Below are 16,092 nucleotides of genomic sequence, written 5' to 3'. Positions count from 1 at the left end.
CAGAAAAGGTGACGGTGTTAGAATCATCAGGACCTATACAACCACTGTTAACCTTAGCTCTCAGATATAAGGGAGTCGAGTTACTTGCCAGTCAAGGTGAGTTCTTCACCTGCCTCGAAAGTGAATGGTTTGTCAGGCTTGTATGGGTCGACCTCGCCTTGCTGGTTAGTAAAGTTAAGGGTTGTAAACTGCCCAGTTATTTCTTTGCTTGTGTCTCCGACTTTAACAGCTGGCCCTCCAGGAATGAGCTGCCATGTGCTGTAGCCGCCCTTCAGTTTCGATGAGTCGACCGTATTGTTTTGGAAATCAACCTCAGTTTCGTCGATGCGGCTTTTCTGGATATTGAGCTCAGCCATTTTTAATGGTTAGTTTGTGGAATTGGATTGTATGTGAAAGAAATAGGTCTATGATGAAGTGAGAAGTACTTCTGAAAGATAGGACTGCGAAGAGGTTTATATAGTCAAAGGCGCCCTGCCTAGTGCTGAGATCTCTACGCGGGTAAGTGGCAGTATACTGTCTTAGGACACAAATAAGACTCTGGAATTTTCCTCCAGAAAGTGACCATTGGCAAGCAAGCCGAAGATCCAAACATTCAAGTGACCAGCTTCGACGTCGGGCGAACATGGCTGAGGTTATGGCTGCCTGAAGAGTTGCGCCTCTAACCTGAGATGGTAGATCACATGCCTCTAGTTATGATACTCTGAGCTAGTTATGCCTCAGCTCAGCAATCTGCCCACATGCACTTCCATGGTTGATTCAGATTTCAAGTTATTAAGTTAGTTTCAACGTCTTTTCTCAGCCACTCTTTCAGTAAAGCAAGCTGAAGAAATGTGATGTATTCTGCATTGAGCGAATAACGCTCTTACTTTAGAGTCAGCGACAGTAGGGGCCCGCTTTAGTCGGTTCAGCCGCTGGAGCTATTGCCTGTAGTGGCGGGTTAGGAGTAAAGCTCCTGGAGAAAACTGGAGGTGGCGTAGACGTGTCTCTAATTTAGGTTGTGACAAATCATCAAGATTAAGGCTGATGCCACTTTATATCGTATGATAGATTGCCAAGAAAGTAAAATTGAGACATGCTATAAGCTTGGCTGCATATAATGGCACGATATACTCCGTAGTGAAAGTAAAGCTGGTAGAAAGCTAATCATAAGCTAAAACCATATCACATTTTGTATGCTGGATGTTCTAAGCCGCGGGCACATACCTGCCGTTAAGGCCTCGGCCCATGACCTATGGAGCATCTACAGTATCAAGTACCAAATGGCGGGGAAGCCGGCCGTTACCGACAAGTCATATATGTAGAAGAAAGTTATGTGGTACGGACGGGACGTTTACTCCGGCCTCTCTTGCAGGGGTCTCGGAAAATATGCAAGGCGCTAATAACGGGCGCGTCCGATCTTAGCTGAGTTAAAACAGTGGCGTTGAGGAATTTGCTGCCACGTTCTGGACAGATCAAGGGCGGAGAAGTTTGAGCAATTCAGCCGTGACGCTAAGCAATCCACGTTGAGCGGGCAATGCTACCTCTCAGTGCCATGGGCACTACTAGTCGTCTATCGATGTTTTCAAGGCGTCTATACACTAGCTGGAAAGGACCGACGCGCATGTCGGTCATCTAAGAGGCCGGGACCTAGGCTCAGCTCGCTCACACCTCAGGCGCTGCGGCGCAGTGTTGTCCCTAGAGGTGCAAACTGCGATGAATGAGTACTTTATAAGGAGGGGAAGAAATAAGGGCAGGATCTCTGCATAGGATAAGAGAGCATTAGAATGGAGAATAGACTATATATAAAGAAAATATCATTAGATAAGATCCTACTCGGTATAACCCTAGGGAGGTGAGTTTAATCAGGGCGTTTTAATCACCTCACGTCTATGGATATCTACAGGAACATTGCTGTCAACTTTACTAATCACTACTGACCATACGTATCAATGATCCACTGGCAGAACATAATCCAGCTCTCCTCAAGATCTTTGTACAGTTTCTTCTGCATGCCAGAGCTCATGCAGCTATCTTCAACACTCCACTCAGCAATGGCCCTCAAACCGGGTATCGACAAGTTGTTGGCTCCCGTCAAAGCTTGGTAAAAGTCGTGAGAGAGGACCCTCGCTCTGTAATTGATGTCAGCCAAGCAGAAAGGTCAAAGGCCAGAAGGAACACTTACCTCCACGACCCCGGATCGTCACTGTTGATAATGCACGGCACACAGTTGGACAGCAAGATGGGGAGGTGATACGTCTTAGTCGTCGGGCAGAGCCCCAGAACCTCATTTGAGATTGGACAGGTCTCAATGGCAATATTCTTCTCTTTGCATAGTTGCATCAACAGTGGATGCTAGATGATGCTGAATCCATGTCCAATGCGCTTGGTTCCAAGAAGGATAGCGTCAAACAGGTTCGTGTCAGTGTCACTTCCATGGTCCTGCGTCTCACCCGCATGGAAGATAAAGGGAAGATCGAGTCCCAACTTATCAGCCCTAGCTCTCATATCGAGAAGCTCAGGAATTCAATAAGACAGAGGTTGACCGGCGTCTTCTTGGCCCTGTAAATCGAAACTTGTAACACACCAAGTTAGACCTGGGTGAGTGAAATGGGGAGCTGAGACATACCGCAAGTGAGATCTGGAAATTTCTGCTTCAGCTCTATACATGTGTTCATACACCACTTCATGGAGTGTTTGGTAATAGAGCGTAGACAGGTGTAAATGAACCTCGGCAAACCTCCAAAGAATCCGTCGGAAGTGTTCTTTATATGCCGTGTCATAGCAGAGCAGTGACCGCATTACAAAAACACACCGCATGAACTCTCTCCAGATATTGGTGAGTAAAAGTTAGCAGCGATGCTTGTGGGAAAATATTGTTCCATATAACTTACCTATTGACGGTCTGTTCTGGATGATAAGCGTCCTTCGACCCGATTACCATCTTCTTGGTAACCCATGCCTCCGCCCGGGCTGAACCGCCCGGAAATAGTCGCAAGAAATCGTAATACTTCATCCAACAACCAGCGACCTACGTTCTGCTGAATAAGTTTGTTGTCTCGCTCGGCGCCACATGCTTACCTTCGGGAAGAACGCAGAACTTGGGTAAGCCGCAAGCAAAGAACCCTTTCGACGTCAACGGACAATTACAGCTGATATTTAGATTATTCTGCTTCCTCGCATCTTCCAACATTCCTTGTGGCGGAAGAATGCAGTCGAAATGACAATAAAGAAGATTGCCTTTGGGTGCTTTTCGTGCAATCTGCAACAATTTGCTGGACTCGATGGCATTTTGGGAAGCGATGGCCAGCCTCGAAGCCTGAACCATCTGGGAGTACGCCATGGTGATTGCATTCTTCCCACTTCTTCAGCTTGTTTACAATATCTTGGACTTTAGCTTCGAGATCTGATGCCTTCGCTTTGCGTTCGTATCCCAGCGATTGCTCAGCGCTGATCAACGATTGCCGCGCTTTGAAGTAGTCGCTGACTGATACAAAACCATCAGGTAGCGGGAATGAAGGCGTGGCCATGGTGACGGTGCCAAATACCGATGATTTTCCAATCTTCAGTTAACGGACACAAGTACCAGTCAACAATATGCCGAAGGAAGTGAGCTGGGACTTTGCGAAGAGGGGAAGAAATGAGGGCAGGGATCCCGCCTTGTCAGCCAAAGCCCCCGACCTGTTAAATCACATCATGCAGGTTACAGGTGCGACCGTGGTGTTCGGTCTCGGCAATACACTTGGTAATTCCGGCCTTTCAATTCTTGTCTCTCCCGGGGCAGAAGTATCTCCTACCAATCAGAGCCAGTATACAATATATTCGCCAGAGACAGTTCCTTAAAACACCACGCGGTAGTGGTAAGATATCCTTAGTTTTAGTTAACGTTTTGGTAACATTGGACCTTTGTGTAATCTTAACATGTGCTGTTGCTTGATTCTCGAGCCTCCTTCTTACGAATGGATACTATCAAGCGTAAGCTTTGGTCCGGACTCCGAAGACGCTGTTGGTGCTACGGATAACAATTAGTGTTTGTTACGATCGATACACTGCATAATCATGTGTCACTACCCCCTTACATGAGGATAAAGTGACAGTATCTATAACGTCCCCATTAATCGTTTACTCGTCTTGTACTATCCACGACACGTTCCTCCTACTTCCATGGTCGCTCAAGCAGTGTAAAGATGCCCTCGATCTATACCCTCAACCATGGCGCCGTCGAGAAAGAGCGGCAGCGTCTTGACTTCCAGCATGTCGTCTTTAAGGCTATTATGCGTGACGATCTCCCGCCAGTCATCTGGCTACATCTCAAGTCCCTGCCAGCCCCCAGAGTCGCCGACGCAGATACCGGCACTGGAATCTCTCTGGAAGAGTTCGCTCCAAAGCTTGCCAAGGAAGCACAGCTAGACGGCTTCGACATTCATACAAAAAAGTCCCACGACCCTGCTTCATTACCGGCAAATGCCAAGCTTCAGTATGGCAACGTGCTGGAGCTTTTTCCGAAAGAGTATTTGGGAACATACGACTCAGTACATGTAAAGTTACCTTATGCTGTGTTGAAGAAGCACGAGTGGCTTTTGGCTGTGAAGAACTTGAAAACACTGCTCAAGCCGGATGGGTATATGTTCTGGTTCGAGATAGGAGCCTACGGATATGCCAGTAACCCATACTCGGCTGCCCTCCATGAGTGGAAGAGTATCGAGTCCGCAGAGGCCGTCAAGTTCGGACGTGGTCCTATGTAAGTGCCTAAGATTCTTATCCCCAAAAGGTGTTTTCATGTATGTTTGCTGACATGCTCAAGGTGCCCTGTCCTCCTACCAAGTCAATTTCAAGAGGCTGGCTTGCAGCAAGTAGACGAAAAGGTCTTCGTCACATTGGGAAGACCTGATCTGACCCCAGTCATTACTAGAGTGGCTTTAAAGTACTTGGCACAAAGCCTCAATGGTCTTTTATTGTTGGACAAGGAAGGGAGCCCGGGTTTGATCGAGAGCGGGGTGAAATCGCTGGTTGAAATGGTCACTAAAGAGACTGAGAATGGGGTCGAGGTTAGTACCAATCTGCTGCATTGGGTTTGGGGTCAAAACAGTAGTAGCTCGTAACATATAGACTGGAATTAGGTCGTTAGACACAGGAGTCCTGCAACGCCCATTCCCCCATTTATCAATTATCCGTCTTTTGGGAGGAAAGTCTTGTTGAATGTGAGCTACAATGCCTTGGTTTAGTGATTGTTTAAGAAGTTGTTAATGTTGGTTGCAAAGTCTCGCTCATACTAACCGTCTTGCCTCAAACATCCACTACACAACGGTCTGTGAGCGAGTGATTCTTCATTCCGTTCACTGTATGCTGCGAATCTCGTAACAATATATTGATATTTGAACTAGGTAGAGCAGGAATTGACTTCCAGCGCACCGTACTCGCCGCTGTCAAGAAGTGAAAAGAAGGGAGTTCAGATGCCTCAGGTCCTCAAGAACTTGGTAGACAAAGAGACGTTCATCTAAATATCCTTGAGCATCTCCTTCAGGATGGCGTTGGTAGTGTTCCACAACATGACACAATCATTGTTCATCCAGAAAGCCCCAGTATACCAAGTCGATCGTTGACCCTGAAGAGCATTCGCCTTTGCAAAGATACCACCACGCAGCTGATCAGCAGACCAGCGCCTATATAAAAGGCCATGATCCGAAAACGTTCTGAAATCGAGATCGGTAGAATTCCCAGCTGGGATTGTTCCCGCATCAATGAGATTCTGAAGGGATTTGCGAATAAGGTCTTTGGCATCCTCAATCGAAGTGTCCCTCGGAACGATAGCCAAAGCGCGGTGGATAGGTCCGGTGGAAGAGTTTCCTTTATAGTGAAAGTAGGCTTGGAAGGGGACGGTTGGATACGCGAGATAGTTTTCGTTGATGGCAGCTGGGACAATATTGGTGATCTCAGCTGCAGGCAATGACGGGTGAGATACGATGCCAGTGTAATAGCGGTTGCCGGCAGCGGAGTGGAAGACTTCCAGTTCTTCACTGTTCAAGTCAAAGTATTTTGGGTTGATCGTCTCAGGTCCGATAGTGATCAGAAGTCGTTTGGCGTTGATGTTGATGACTTGCCCATCCTTATCTCTAACCTGAAGCTTGACCCCGCTCTTGCTTCGCTTAGCCGAGACTACTTCACTCTCATAGAGAACATCTTTGCCTAGAACTTTAGCAGCCTTCTGCCAGATCTCTGTGTTATCACCCGATGCTGGCTGGAACGATCCTACGCTGGGATTCCATGCTTTCCAAACATCAATCATCAACGCAGTGTTGAGATCGACGACAACAGTATCCCAGATGCTTGGACTCGCAGCCTCTGCCTTGTACTTGCGCGCGAACTCATACCAAGACAGCAGAAGATCCGACGGAACCTTATCACCTCGTGGGAAGTTCTCGCTGGTAGGTAAGAGGATGTCGGTGTACTTAAGCCACTGGTCACGATAATTTCCCATAGCATCAGCGGCCTCTTTCGTGGTTGGAGGCGTGTAGTCGACTGTTTTGCCATCTTTGAAGTCGACGTACAAATTTCGTACTTGTTCAGACTGGACTGGCCCAATGGGAACTTTGAGTTGTTTGAAGAAGTCAATTGAGACGGTGATATTTGTGAAGGCGTCGACGCCATAGTTGTACGCCTTTCCCGTGACTGGATCGTACCAAGACTGTGCGTGGCCACCCTACAATATGTCAGTCGTTCTTCCATTAAGAGGTTATGTATTCTACGTACCAACTGCTTTTGCTTCTCAATGACTACAATCTTCTTGCCATAGTTCTCTCGGAGCTGGACGGCGGCATAACCACCAGATCCACCGCCGCCTACGACCGCGACGTCAACGTCGATAGCTTGCACCGCGGCAATAACTGCCAAGAAGAGGAGTTTGGATGAAACCATCGTGTCGCAAACAGTTCAGTGGATGTTCTCAAGTCAACAGCTGCCCGTAGTATGAGTACGACTACTATATAAATCCATTAATGGAGTAGTCAAAGGTGAAATAAAACAAGGTGGCGCGGCTGCTTTTCACCCGGAACAGTCGGTAAAGAAGATCGCCAAACTCTATTCAGTCGGAATAACATATTTACATCCCTGTTCTCCGGTGCTGCTACTCTGCTTTTCAATTCTCCCATTGGACATGGGTTCCATGAACTTTATTAATAGCTAGCTACCGTATTGACTTATCTTAAGGAATGATTAAATAATATAAATATGGATACAAGAAGACATAAAATAATACAAGAAAAGCAATAGTGGGCGGGGGAAGAAAGGAAGAATATTAGAAGAAAAATTAAGATATGTAAAAGAAGAAGCCCAACGGGTCAAGGCCTAATCGACATGGTACCCTGTACTATCTCTCGCAGCTCTAGACGAGCCCGTACTCTGCCTGGAAACCAGTCGAGAAACGTCTATACCCTCTCGTATATACACAAGATCAAGAGAAAAATAATTCAGCCGAGAGAGAAGGCGAAGGTTTTGGGAGTGATCGTAGCCATGGAGCAGCAATTGTCTAGTTACTTATGAGCAGCCCTATCTAGATAGTAATATGAAGAACCCGAGCACATCTCGTCTCAGGAAGTTTGAGCTCTAGAATACCATGTCCTTCGTTCCAGATGGCTTGGGTGGGTAGTCGTTTGGGATACAGGACGTTTACCTGGACCTTGCCGCATCCAGCCAATCTTGGCAACGGTATCTCCTTTGAGCAGCTACCGCCTCTTCGCCACACTGAAAGGTACAGACCATTATCAGTCTCCAAACCCAGAGAGATCCAGTCGTCATGCCAGCGAGGTAGTCCTAGAGGCCAGATAGCATGCGCCGTTACAAGATACTGACGAATGGTCTTGTAGGCATGCATCCCCTCGGTGATGAGCTCCATCTGCGAAGGGCTCAAGTGATCGAGTCTACCACTGAGATAGACTCTCCCCAATAAACTATTCACTACAGTAAAGGCATTGAGCTCGTCACTCCATTCCGGCTGGGGATATGCCCAGCTCGCACTTTGTTCTGGCAGTACACATGTTGGCAGAGCTGCGGCGATGGCTGCGTACAGGACAGGGTCTTGCTGGTCGCTAGTGGACTGAAGAGAGTGAACTGATAGCATGGCGTAGTCCATCCTCTGCGCGCCGCTGGAGCAATTCTCGATCACAAGGTTTGGATGCTTGTCGAGGAGTGACCGGACCCAGTCGAGATAACATCTCTGGTGGAGGAGCTGGTTGGCTCCGGCGGATGAAGAGCCCGGAGCATCGGTTCCTTGGATGACTTCGATGTTGTAGTCGAACTTGAAGAACCCAGCGCCGTAATGGAGCACAAGTCCATCGACAACCTTGGTCATCCAGGCTCGCACTTCTGGATGGCGATAGTCGAGTTGAAATCTTCCTCTCTCAACGATGCGCTGCCCGTTTTCGTGAAAGAAGGCGTCCTCTGGTAGTCTGTCGCCGACGACACTCCGTACACCGACGACCTCCGGCTCCAGCCATAGCCCTGGAATGAGACCTTTGCTCTTGATCTTCTCCATCAGCGTTTTGAAGCCAGAGGGAAATCGCCTTTTGGAAGGTTCCCACAAGCCAACGTCATCCCACCAGTTACTGTCATCAGCGTACCAACCGGCATCAATCACGAAGTATTCGGCACCTGATTGGGACACAGGATCAAGTAGAGCTTCGATCTTGTCTTCATCTGGGTCACCCATGAGACAGTTCATGTAGTCGTTGAAAACTATCGGAAGCCTTTTGTTATCGTCATGCGGCCGTATGATTCGTCGTCTGTAGTCGTTTAGTGCCCGAATAGCATCTTGAAAACATCCGGAGACACGGGTCAGCGAGGCCGGGGGCGTGGTAAAGCTGTCTCCGGGATGCAGGGTATGTCTCCAATCGTGGTCCGCCTTGGTTGGACCTCCGGCTGCGACATAGATGCTGTCTTTGTAGTCGCCAATTTCCCATCTCCAGGATCCATTGTGTTCGATCTGCCAAGCCCAGGTATCCGAGTTTTCCTTTGACTCCAATATGCCCATAGGCAGGTGTGAGCCAGTTGAGAAGGATCCCCTGTTTTGGAGACTAAAGGTTGCCTGCGATCCTGAGTGACCATCAGGTAGCTCACAAATACCGTTCTTGTCTATGCCAATGTCGGGTAGGGAATGTTTGCGCCATTGAGCCTCTCTAAACCAGCTGTTGTTCGATGTCCTAAGGACGTAGTCTTTGTTCCATTCGTTGGAACTTGTTGTGAGGCCGCCGATGGTCAAAGATGAAATCTGGGTGACAATAACATCCGATGACTTGGATTCATTTATGATTGTGACGGCTGACCTAAGAACAGGCACATCTCTGTATACGCTCAAGTGAGCAGTCACCGAGATTCCCGCCCTTTCATCCTCACTATGGATGCCCAATCTGTGCACATCACCATCTTGACTCTCTTGGTGACTTTTGTATCTCAGCCTCGAAGACAGATAGCCGCCAACAAGTGACTTTGCCGTCTTGTCGTTGGTATTGCCTTCGCCGCTCAGCTTGACACTAACGAGTGGTAGCTCAGACGAGGCAAAAAGGCGTGAAGCCGACTTCTGATGGCGATGATTCAAGGGAAGGATCTCATACAGACAAATTGCCCCAAACTCATTTTTGGTCAAGTTTATGGTCAGCGAGGTGGTTCGCCAGGAGATGAAAATAGGATTATCTGCCATTGGAAGGACGATGAGAATGTAAGGATTTGAATCAAGTGGACGACGCAGAATTGGATAAAGAACTAATCACTCTACACTTTCTCTTATACATATTAGAAATGCAGATCCCTTCTCAGCCAAGCATTTCTCCATCTTTACCCCTCTCAATACTGGCGTTGATTTCCTGCTCCTGCTTCTGTTTCTCGCACTTCAGAGGAAGCCCTGATGCTAGGAAATATAGAGTGGGGGTGGAATGAGCGATAATAGCGAACCCATCGATGGCGAATATCAAAGCTCGATTGGTCGTAATAATTTAGTGGCTGTCAGTAGTTCAGTATCGGCTTTTCGTTGTGGGGGTGGATTGTCCGACATAAATATTTACCAACGATGCTTGTCCCGGATTAGGTGTAGCCTTAGGGACTAGAGGGTCAAGAATACGACGAAATCCCGAAGAACCTTGCGGACCAATCTAGTCTTGAGCCTAGATCAATGTACACCCTTTACGCTTTTCCAATGCCTCACATTGGAGAGCAGGGCTCCGATGCGGCCTGCTTCTCCGCATTCTGGTCATTTCGTGACATTTCCCCACGGGGCTTGAGAGCTAGTTCGGCTCTCATACGACTTCGAAGCATCCCGGTTGAAAGTCATATTAAATCGTCAGAGTCAGGCATTCATCTTTTGCAAGTATAAAATATAGAGCTCGGACGCTCTCCGTCTTCAAGATCAGACATTCTCATCCCTATCCCCTTTCTACTATCAGTATTTGTTATCACTAGCAGCATTAAACAGAACTACCGTACCGGCCATGGAGAAGACCATCTCTTCTCATTCGGTCGAGCACAACGAAAGCCTAGCTAGGCGCGATACACACGACGAAAAGGGGAATCCCAACATCATGCTTGGCCGAGCTGGCCCCTGGGAAGCTATCTTGGACGAAGCCCAGGCAGCAAATGCGCATGAGCATGCTCTCACTGTTCGCCAAGCCCTCAAGTCTTACCCATGGGCTGTCGCCTGGTCCCTCGTTGTTTCACTATCCATTATCATGGAAGGCTATGACACTATCCTGATCGGCTCGCTCTATGCCTATCCTACCTACGCTCGTCGATTTGGAGAATATCAGGATGCAACCAAAACTTATCAGATCCCGGCCCGCTGGCAGAGTGCCATGGGGAGCGGTCCGCAAGCCGGTGCCATCATTGGCGCCATCATGAATGGGTTCATCATTCAGCGCTTTGGGTACCGGCCTGCTTTCCTTCTCGGCGTGGTGTTGTTGGCTGCTTTTGTCATGGTCTCGTTCTTCGGCATGTCTGTTGAGCTGCAGGCAGTGGGACAGATTCTTTGCGGGTAAGCCAAGAAACCTCCCTCCCCTCTACACGGCGTATGCTCTTGAGTCCCTCGGCTAATTCGCGACCAAGTCTTCCTTGGGGCATCTTTGCCACGATCGGTCCTGCGTATGCGTCAGAACTCTGCCCGCTTCCTCTCCGCGTATACCTCACCGCCTACACCAACATGTGCTTCGCAACAGGCCAGCTCATTGGTGCTGGAGTCCTCAAGAGCTTCATTGAGTGGGACAACGACTGGGCATGGCGGATTCCTTTTGCTCTGCAATGGCTTTGGATCCCATTTCTTTTTGCCGCGTGCATCTTCATGCCAGAGTCCCCTTGGTTCCTAGTTCGTAAGGGTCGATACGGCGAGGCTGAAAAGAGTGTACTCCGCCTGATGGCCGCTCACGAGAAGCCGCAGGCAAAGCCTCTCGTTGCGCTGATGATCCATACAAACGAAACCGAGAAACGAATAGCAGAAGGCACTTCATACTGGGATTGCTTTAAGCCGGCTGATGTACGCCGTACTGAGATTGCTTGTGTGTCGTTCCTTGGTCAAATTACCTGCGGTGCCCAATTCGCCTATTCTGCCACGTACTTCTTCCAGCAAGCAGGATTAGACTCGGAGACCTCGTACAACCTGAATCTCGGCGGTACTGGAATGGCGTTCTGTGGCACTATTGCGTCCTGGTTCCTGATGAGACACATCGGCCGTCGAGACTTGTATCTCGCAGGCATGAGTGCCATGAGCATGTGGCTCCTCATCATCGGTGCTTTAGCCACCAATACTCACAATCCAGCCGTTAAGTGGGTTCAGTCGATCCTTTGCTTGATCTGGCTACTTACCTTCTCTCTTACCGTTGGGCCAATTGGATGGGCAATCCCTGCAGAAGTCTCGTCCACGCGTTTGCGATCCAAGACCGTAGTCTTGGCCAGAACTTCATACTACCTGGCACAGATTGTTGCCAATGTCATTCAGCCGTACATGATGAATCCTTCTGCTTGGAACTGGAAAGGTTCGTAGATCCCCTCTATCTCTTGGCTCTTAAATACTAACTCTGGGATCTCAGGTAAAACTGGATTCTTCTGGTTCGCCTTTGCGTGTCTCAGTGTTGTCTGGGCTTTCTTCCGCCTCCCCGAAACAAGAGGTCGCAGCTACGAGGAACTCGACTTGATGTTCGAGGCCAAACTCCCTACGAGGATATTCAAGACCTATCACGTCGATGCCTATGATAACAGCCAGGAAACAAGGGTGGATAAGGTTTAGAGCTGATGCAAACTTCTCGGTAGCCGCGAGGAGCCTTATAGATAAGGAATTTTCATATCTTCTATCTATGGCTATGGAAAGGACTTGCTGGCCATGATGTTTTGCTGGAATAGGATCCTCGACACGAATGATCAAGCACAAATAGTCACACATGCGACTCGAAGACACGGGAATCTATCAGTAATCATTTCGATGTAATAATGAATGACTAATTTAGAATACATCATGTTGGCTCCATTCTGACGAGTTTAAAAGCCCATTCCTCTCCCAGTCCATAGTGCGTTCATATTTGCCACTGCGGCATTTGTAGGTCTTGTAGAAATCTAGCATAAGTATCAGAAATACCCCAAGGCTTGTGCTGTTCCATCAGTAGACTTGATACCTCTTGCAGTATCTGTAACGGACCCTCAGCTGTACACAGTTCATCTACTCCTTCAAGTGGAAGACGTAGGTCCTCCCCAAATCTTATGAAGTACTGAACAAGTTCATCATCCATCGGCCTATCCAATTGCATGGTGCTTGGCATTCGCCGCCTCCTTGATATATAATCGTGCATCGCACGGTTTTCTACTGAGCCATGTGTCGTGGTTGCGGAAATCACTGAGTTCTCGTTATCGCTCACTGGAGACTGCGCTCTAGTGCACGCAGACTCATAAAGCTTTCGAATGTTGGAAGTTTGCCCATAGGCCCAGAGCACCAGTGCCGCAAGAAAGAGAGCAAACGGTTCAAGAATTGAGTCTGATGAGTATCGCCTCACATGCCACAGAACAGCCCCAGCATGTATCACTGCGAGGCGAGCTTTATATCGATCTTGAGTCGCCCAGATCTTGACAGTGTGTCTTGGATCTAGCTTGGAAGTGCCGTGGCGATAGAGACTACTTGGAGTCATGTGAGCCGTCCCCGAAAGAGTACTCTGATGGGCGAACGCAAAAAGGTCTTGGACCGGCGTGAGAAGTGATAGGCGAGCTAGATGGAGATGCAGTAGTACTGGCCCTTCAAGTCCTTCTGCCTTGGCTGATAGACTGAGTGCTTCCCAGTGTAGAATATCCAAACAGTCACAGCACTGGTTGCGCCACTTAATGTACTCGGGCACTGAACCAAGGTACTTTCTCCCAGGTACATAGATGTTTGACAGATTTGTTTTTGGTATGTCGCGAATTATGTCAGCCAAATATTCATTGGCGCTCCATCTACGATGGACCAGCATGTGTATGATGACGATGGTCGCAAAGGAATTTGACGAATGCTTCGACGTCAAGTCTCGCCAAAGCTCGACTGTAACTTCAGGCACTGTCGGTCGTGAGGCTTCTTCGGCGGAGAAAGCTATTGGATCAGCATCTCCAACTTCTGACCTTGCCGTAGACCAAGCCTGCGGGGACTCAGCCGCCCATAATTCCTCGCGGCATGGAAGTCTAACTTGAGGCTGGTCGGGGAATAAGCACGGGTGATGCTCAGAAGCCAGAGCGAAGTAGCAACTCGTTAACTATACGACGTATCAGAACGGACCATCATTCGCAAAGAAACGACCTACTTACCCAAACGAAAAGGCCCGTCCTTCTTCGTGTCTCTCGAAATCGCCAAGTGATCCACTCCTGCTCCAGACTCTGATCATCCTCATAGGAGCCGATATTGTCATCCTCACTCAGTAAGCGAAGCCGAAGACATGCTTGTGCTGCCATGGCTGAGGCGTTGTATCCGCATCTGAGTAGCTCCGGTTGGCGACTTTGACAGAGCCCAACTGATGCCAGGATCCGGGCCTGTATGTAAGGCAACGGCTCCTGGGAGTTGACAAAATCGAGCTATGCGAAGTCAGCTAGACTCTTGTCAGATGATGGGATGACGATTGATATACTTCTCTTGCCATGAGCTCATGCAGGATACAGCATAAGCAATCTCCAAAGCGATTGACTTCTTCAGAACCAAAGTATTTAGAACCAATTGCAGCGGTAGCTAGGCACAAGCTCCAGCCCCAGAGGGGGATAGACAAATGTGATCTGTCAATGAAAGGGTTTACCGGATGAAAGTGCTCGAAGTAGAGGCTGATAAATAGTGTAAAGGTACTTTTCGCCAGCAGGCTTTCTTTGTGCGCGACAAAGTCGGCAAGAATATGGGAGCTGGTCGCATGTGAGTCTAATCTCGACATGAGTTCCTCGAAGATACTATCTGGAACGTCACTGCATGTCCCGGTACTTCTGCTCGCTACCGCGACTTTGGCATTTAGGTCATCCAGCCACGATGTGTGCACCTGATGGCCCGGACTTGGCCCATGGTCTTCGGCATAAGCAGCGCGTCGTTGACGCATGTGTCTCTCTGCTCGACTTTCCCTGAATCCCGCTCCGTCTGAATAATGCGTGGCTTGAGTGCTGGAAAGCGCAGGATTGTCACTAATGCCCGAAGATTGTGTTTTCCTTGGCTTGTTTGAGGCCATGGAAGCAATCAAAGCAGAAACATGGTCTTGCTGTAAGGTTTGCTCATGTATTCCTGGGAGAATTGGAAACGGTGTTTGCGTCTCGAGGCTCTGGGAAGCAATTGCGGATGCATCACCGACTTCAGATGCTAGATGGGGCATGTCGTTAAGACTATGCAGCAATGAGCTGTTTCGTGGAACATCGTCAAATGGTAGCCAGTTTGTGGGTAATGAATATGTGTCTGGGATCTCACCAACGATACTTGTCGGCCTTTCGGGCTCACGCCTAAGATGGCTATCCATTGACGAGCTTTGGCCGTCGTTAGTGGTAAATTGATCATTTTGTACCAGATTTGTCTGGACTTGAACAGCAGAAGTCATGTTTTGTTGGCGCGTCGAAGTTTCAAGCCAAGCGAGTGCGGTCCCAGGCGTGGCTACAGTACCAGGCGACTGCACAGTTGATGCCGTTCTTCCACCTGCAGAACCCTGCCCTTCAGAGGTACTGAGCATGATTTGACGTTCCCGTCGTTTCCGGGGCAGGTAAGAGCACACAAAATTCCTCACGGCGCAGTAAGTGCATGGTGTCCCTCCTGAGCATTTGATGCGTGATTTAGAACAAGGCGTACACGTTCGGCGCAGTGACGAAGCAGTTGAGTTCTGTACGCTTTCGGGTGCTTGGCGTTCATGTAACCTTTCATGCCGTTGTGCTGCATCTCTGGAAATCGATTAGCAGTATATCACTTATCAACATGGCTCAAATGGGGCGGTTGTTCTTAATGGGAGACAGTGCTTACTTGCGACTGAATCTTCTATTGCAGTGGGTGCATTTGATAGCTCTTGTATCAGTATGGGTCTGAGTGTGTCGCTTCAGATGCTCAAATCGTGAGAACTGCCGATGGCATGTGTCGCATACAAATAAGGTATTTTCCTGATCATCTTGTATTTCCAGCGACTCATTGCAAGTCGTATCATCCATGGCGTGTTTGCATGGAAGCGAGGGCCTGTATGAGTTTTACCAGAAGATAAATTACCATCACTAAAGGGGGGAAAGGATACCAATAAGTACTGGCTCTGTAGACTAAGCTACAGTGCTAAAGAATAGCGGCTGGGAGCGGGGAACGCTCAAAGTTGGGGCCGAGAGTACAAGCTAATACAGTTTGCCTTTAACAAATTGTTGCGCTGTATCACCCCGCACAATGCTTACTAAATCAGGAAAAGATAAGAATCCAGATCTCGGTAAGGCTTGATCTTCAAGGCCATTAACAGAAGCAAACAGAGGATGTATAGACTTCGTGGGTACGATACCTATAGAAGATCCTTGCGTCTTTTACATAGATTCAAAAAGTCTAATAATACTATGAATCTATATCTCCTCGTGCTGGGTACTACCTATGGCCGAGGTATATCTCTCACTACTGTTTGCCTCGTGTAGTGCTTGGAGCGTTGCAAC

General features: G+C 48.5%; 7 protein-coding genes across 7 annotated transcripts; 2 read left to right on the top strand and 5 right to left on the bottom strand.

The window, feature by feature from the left end:
* Window positions 1-80: 80 nt before the first annotated feature.
* On the bottom strand, window positions 81-406 carry FOIG_15125 (uncharacterized protein; the record flags this gene model as incomplete). The annotated part of the gene is made up of 1 exon (XM_031216450.1): window positions 81-406. Exon 1 carries the CDS (start codon window positions 354-356, stop codon window positions 81-83), a length of 276 nt encoding a protein of 91 aa, XP_031053894.1. The 5' UTR covers window positions 357-406.
* Window positions 407-1,909: 1,503 nt separating this feature from the next.
* On the bottom strand, window positions 1,910-2,319 carry FOIG_15124 (uncharacterized protein; the record flags this gene model as incomplete). The annotated part of the gene is made up of 2 exons (XM_031216449.1): window positions 1,910-2,108; window positions 2,162-2,319. 2 exons carry the CDS (start codon window positions 2,317-2,319, stop codon window positions 1,910-1,912), a joined length of 357 nt encoding a protein of 118 aa, XP_031053893.1.
* Window positions 2,320-4,163: 1,844 nt separating this feature from the next.
* Window positions 4,164-5,078, top strand: FOIG_15123 (uncharacterized protein; the record flags this gene model as incomplete). The annotated part of the gene is made up of 2 exons (XM_031216448.1): window positions 4,164-4,717; window positions 4,781-5,078. 2 exons carry the CDS (start codon window positions 4,164-4,166, stop codon window positions 5,076-5,078), a joined length of 852 nt encoding a protein of 283 aa, XP_031053892.1.
* Window positions 5,079-5,321: 243 nt separating this feature from the next.
* On the bottom strand, window positions 5,322-6,992 carry FOIG_15122 (uncharacterized protein). Its single transcript, XM_031216447.1, has 2 exons — window positions 6,727-6,992; window positions 5,322-6,676 (listed from the first exon to the last, which is right to left on the bottom strand). The coding sequence occupies exons 1-2, from the start codon at window positions 6,889-6,891 to the stop codon at window positions 5,474-5,476; spliced, it is 1,368 nt and encodes a 455-aa protein (XP_031053891.1). The 5' UTR covers window positions 6,892-6,992; the 3' UTR covers window positions 5,322-5,473.
* A 533-nt stretch (window positions 6,993-7,525) lies between these two features.
* FOIG_15121 (alpha-galactosidase) lies at window positions 7,526-9,667 on the bottom strand (the record flags this gene model as incomplete). Its single annotated transcript, XM_031216446.1, has 1 exon — window positions 7,526-9,667. The coding sequence occupies one exon, from the start codon at window positions 9,665-9,667 to the stop codon at window positions 7,526-7,528; it is 2,142 nt and encodes a 713-aa protein (XP_031053890.1).
* Window positions 9,668-10,451: 784 nt separating this feature from the next.
* On the top strand, window positions 10,452-12,235 carry FOIG_15120 (uncharacterized protein; the record flags this gene model as incomplete). The annotated part of the gene is made up of 3 exons (XM_031216445.1): window positions 10,452-10,990; window positions 11,062-11,984; window positions 12,039-12,235. The coding sequence occupies 3 exons, from the start codon at window positions 10,452-10,454 to the stop codon at window positions 12,233-12,235; spliced, it is 1,659 nt and encodes a 552-aa protein (XP_031053889.1).
* A 208-nt stretch (window positions 12,236-12,443) lies between these two features.
* On the bottom strand, window positions 12,444-15,573 carry FOIG_15119 (uncharacterized protein). Its single transcript, XM_031216444.1, has 5 exons — window positions 15,437-15,573; window positions 14,897-15,357; window positions 14,088-14,814; window positions 13,771-13,992; window positions 12,444-13,718 (listed from the first exon to the last, which is right to left on the bottom strand). The coding sequence occupies exons 3-5, from the start codon at window positions 14,802-14,804 to the stop codon at window positions 12,519-12,521; spliced, it is 2,139 nt and encodes a 712-aa protein (XP_031053888.1). The 5' UTR covers window positions 14,805-14,814; window positions 14,897-15,357; window positions 15,437-15,573; the 3' UTR covers window positions 12,444-12,518.
* Between the last annotated feature and the right edge of the window lie 519 nt (window positions 15,574-16,092).

Source organism: Fusarium odoratissimum, assembly GCF_000260195.1.
Source record: "Fusarium odoratissimum NRRL 54006 unplaced genomic scaffold supercont1.47, whole genome shotgun sequence".
NCBI lineage: Eukaryota > Fungi > Ascomycota > Sordariomycetes > Hypocreales > Nectriaceae > Fusarium > Fusarium odoratissimum.
Note: the sequence above shows the minus strand (reverse complement) of the source record. Positions and strands in the feature narration are given on the sequence as shown.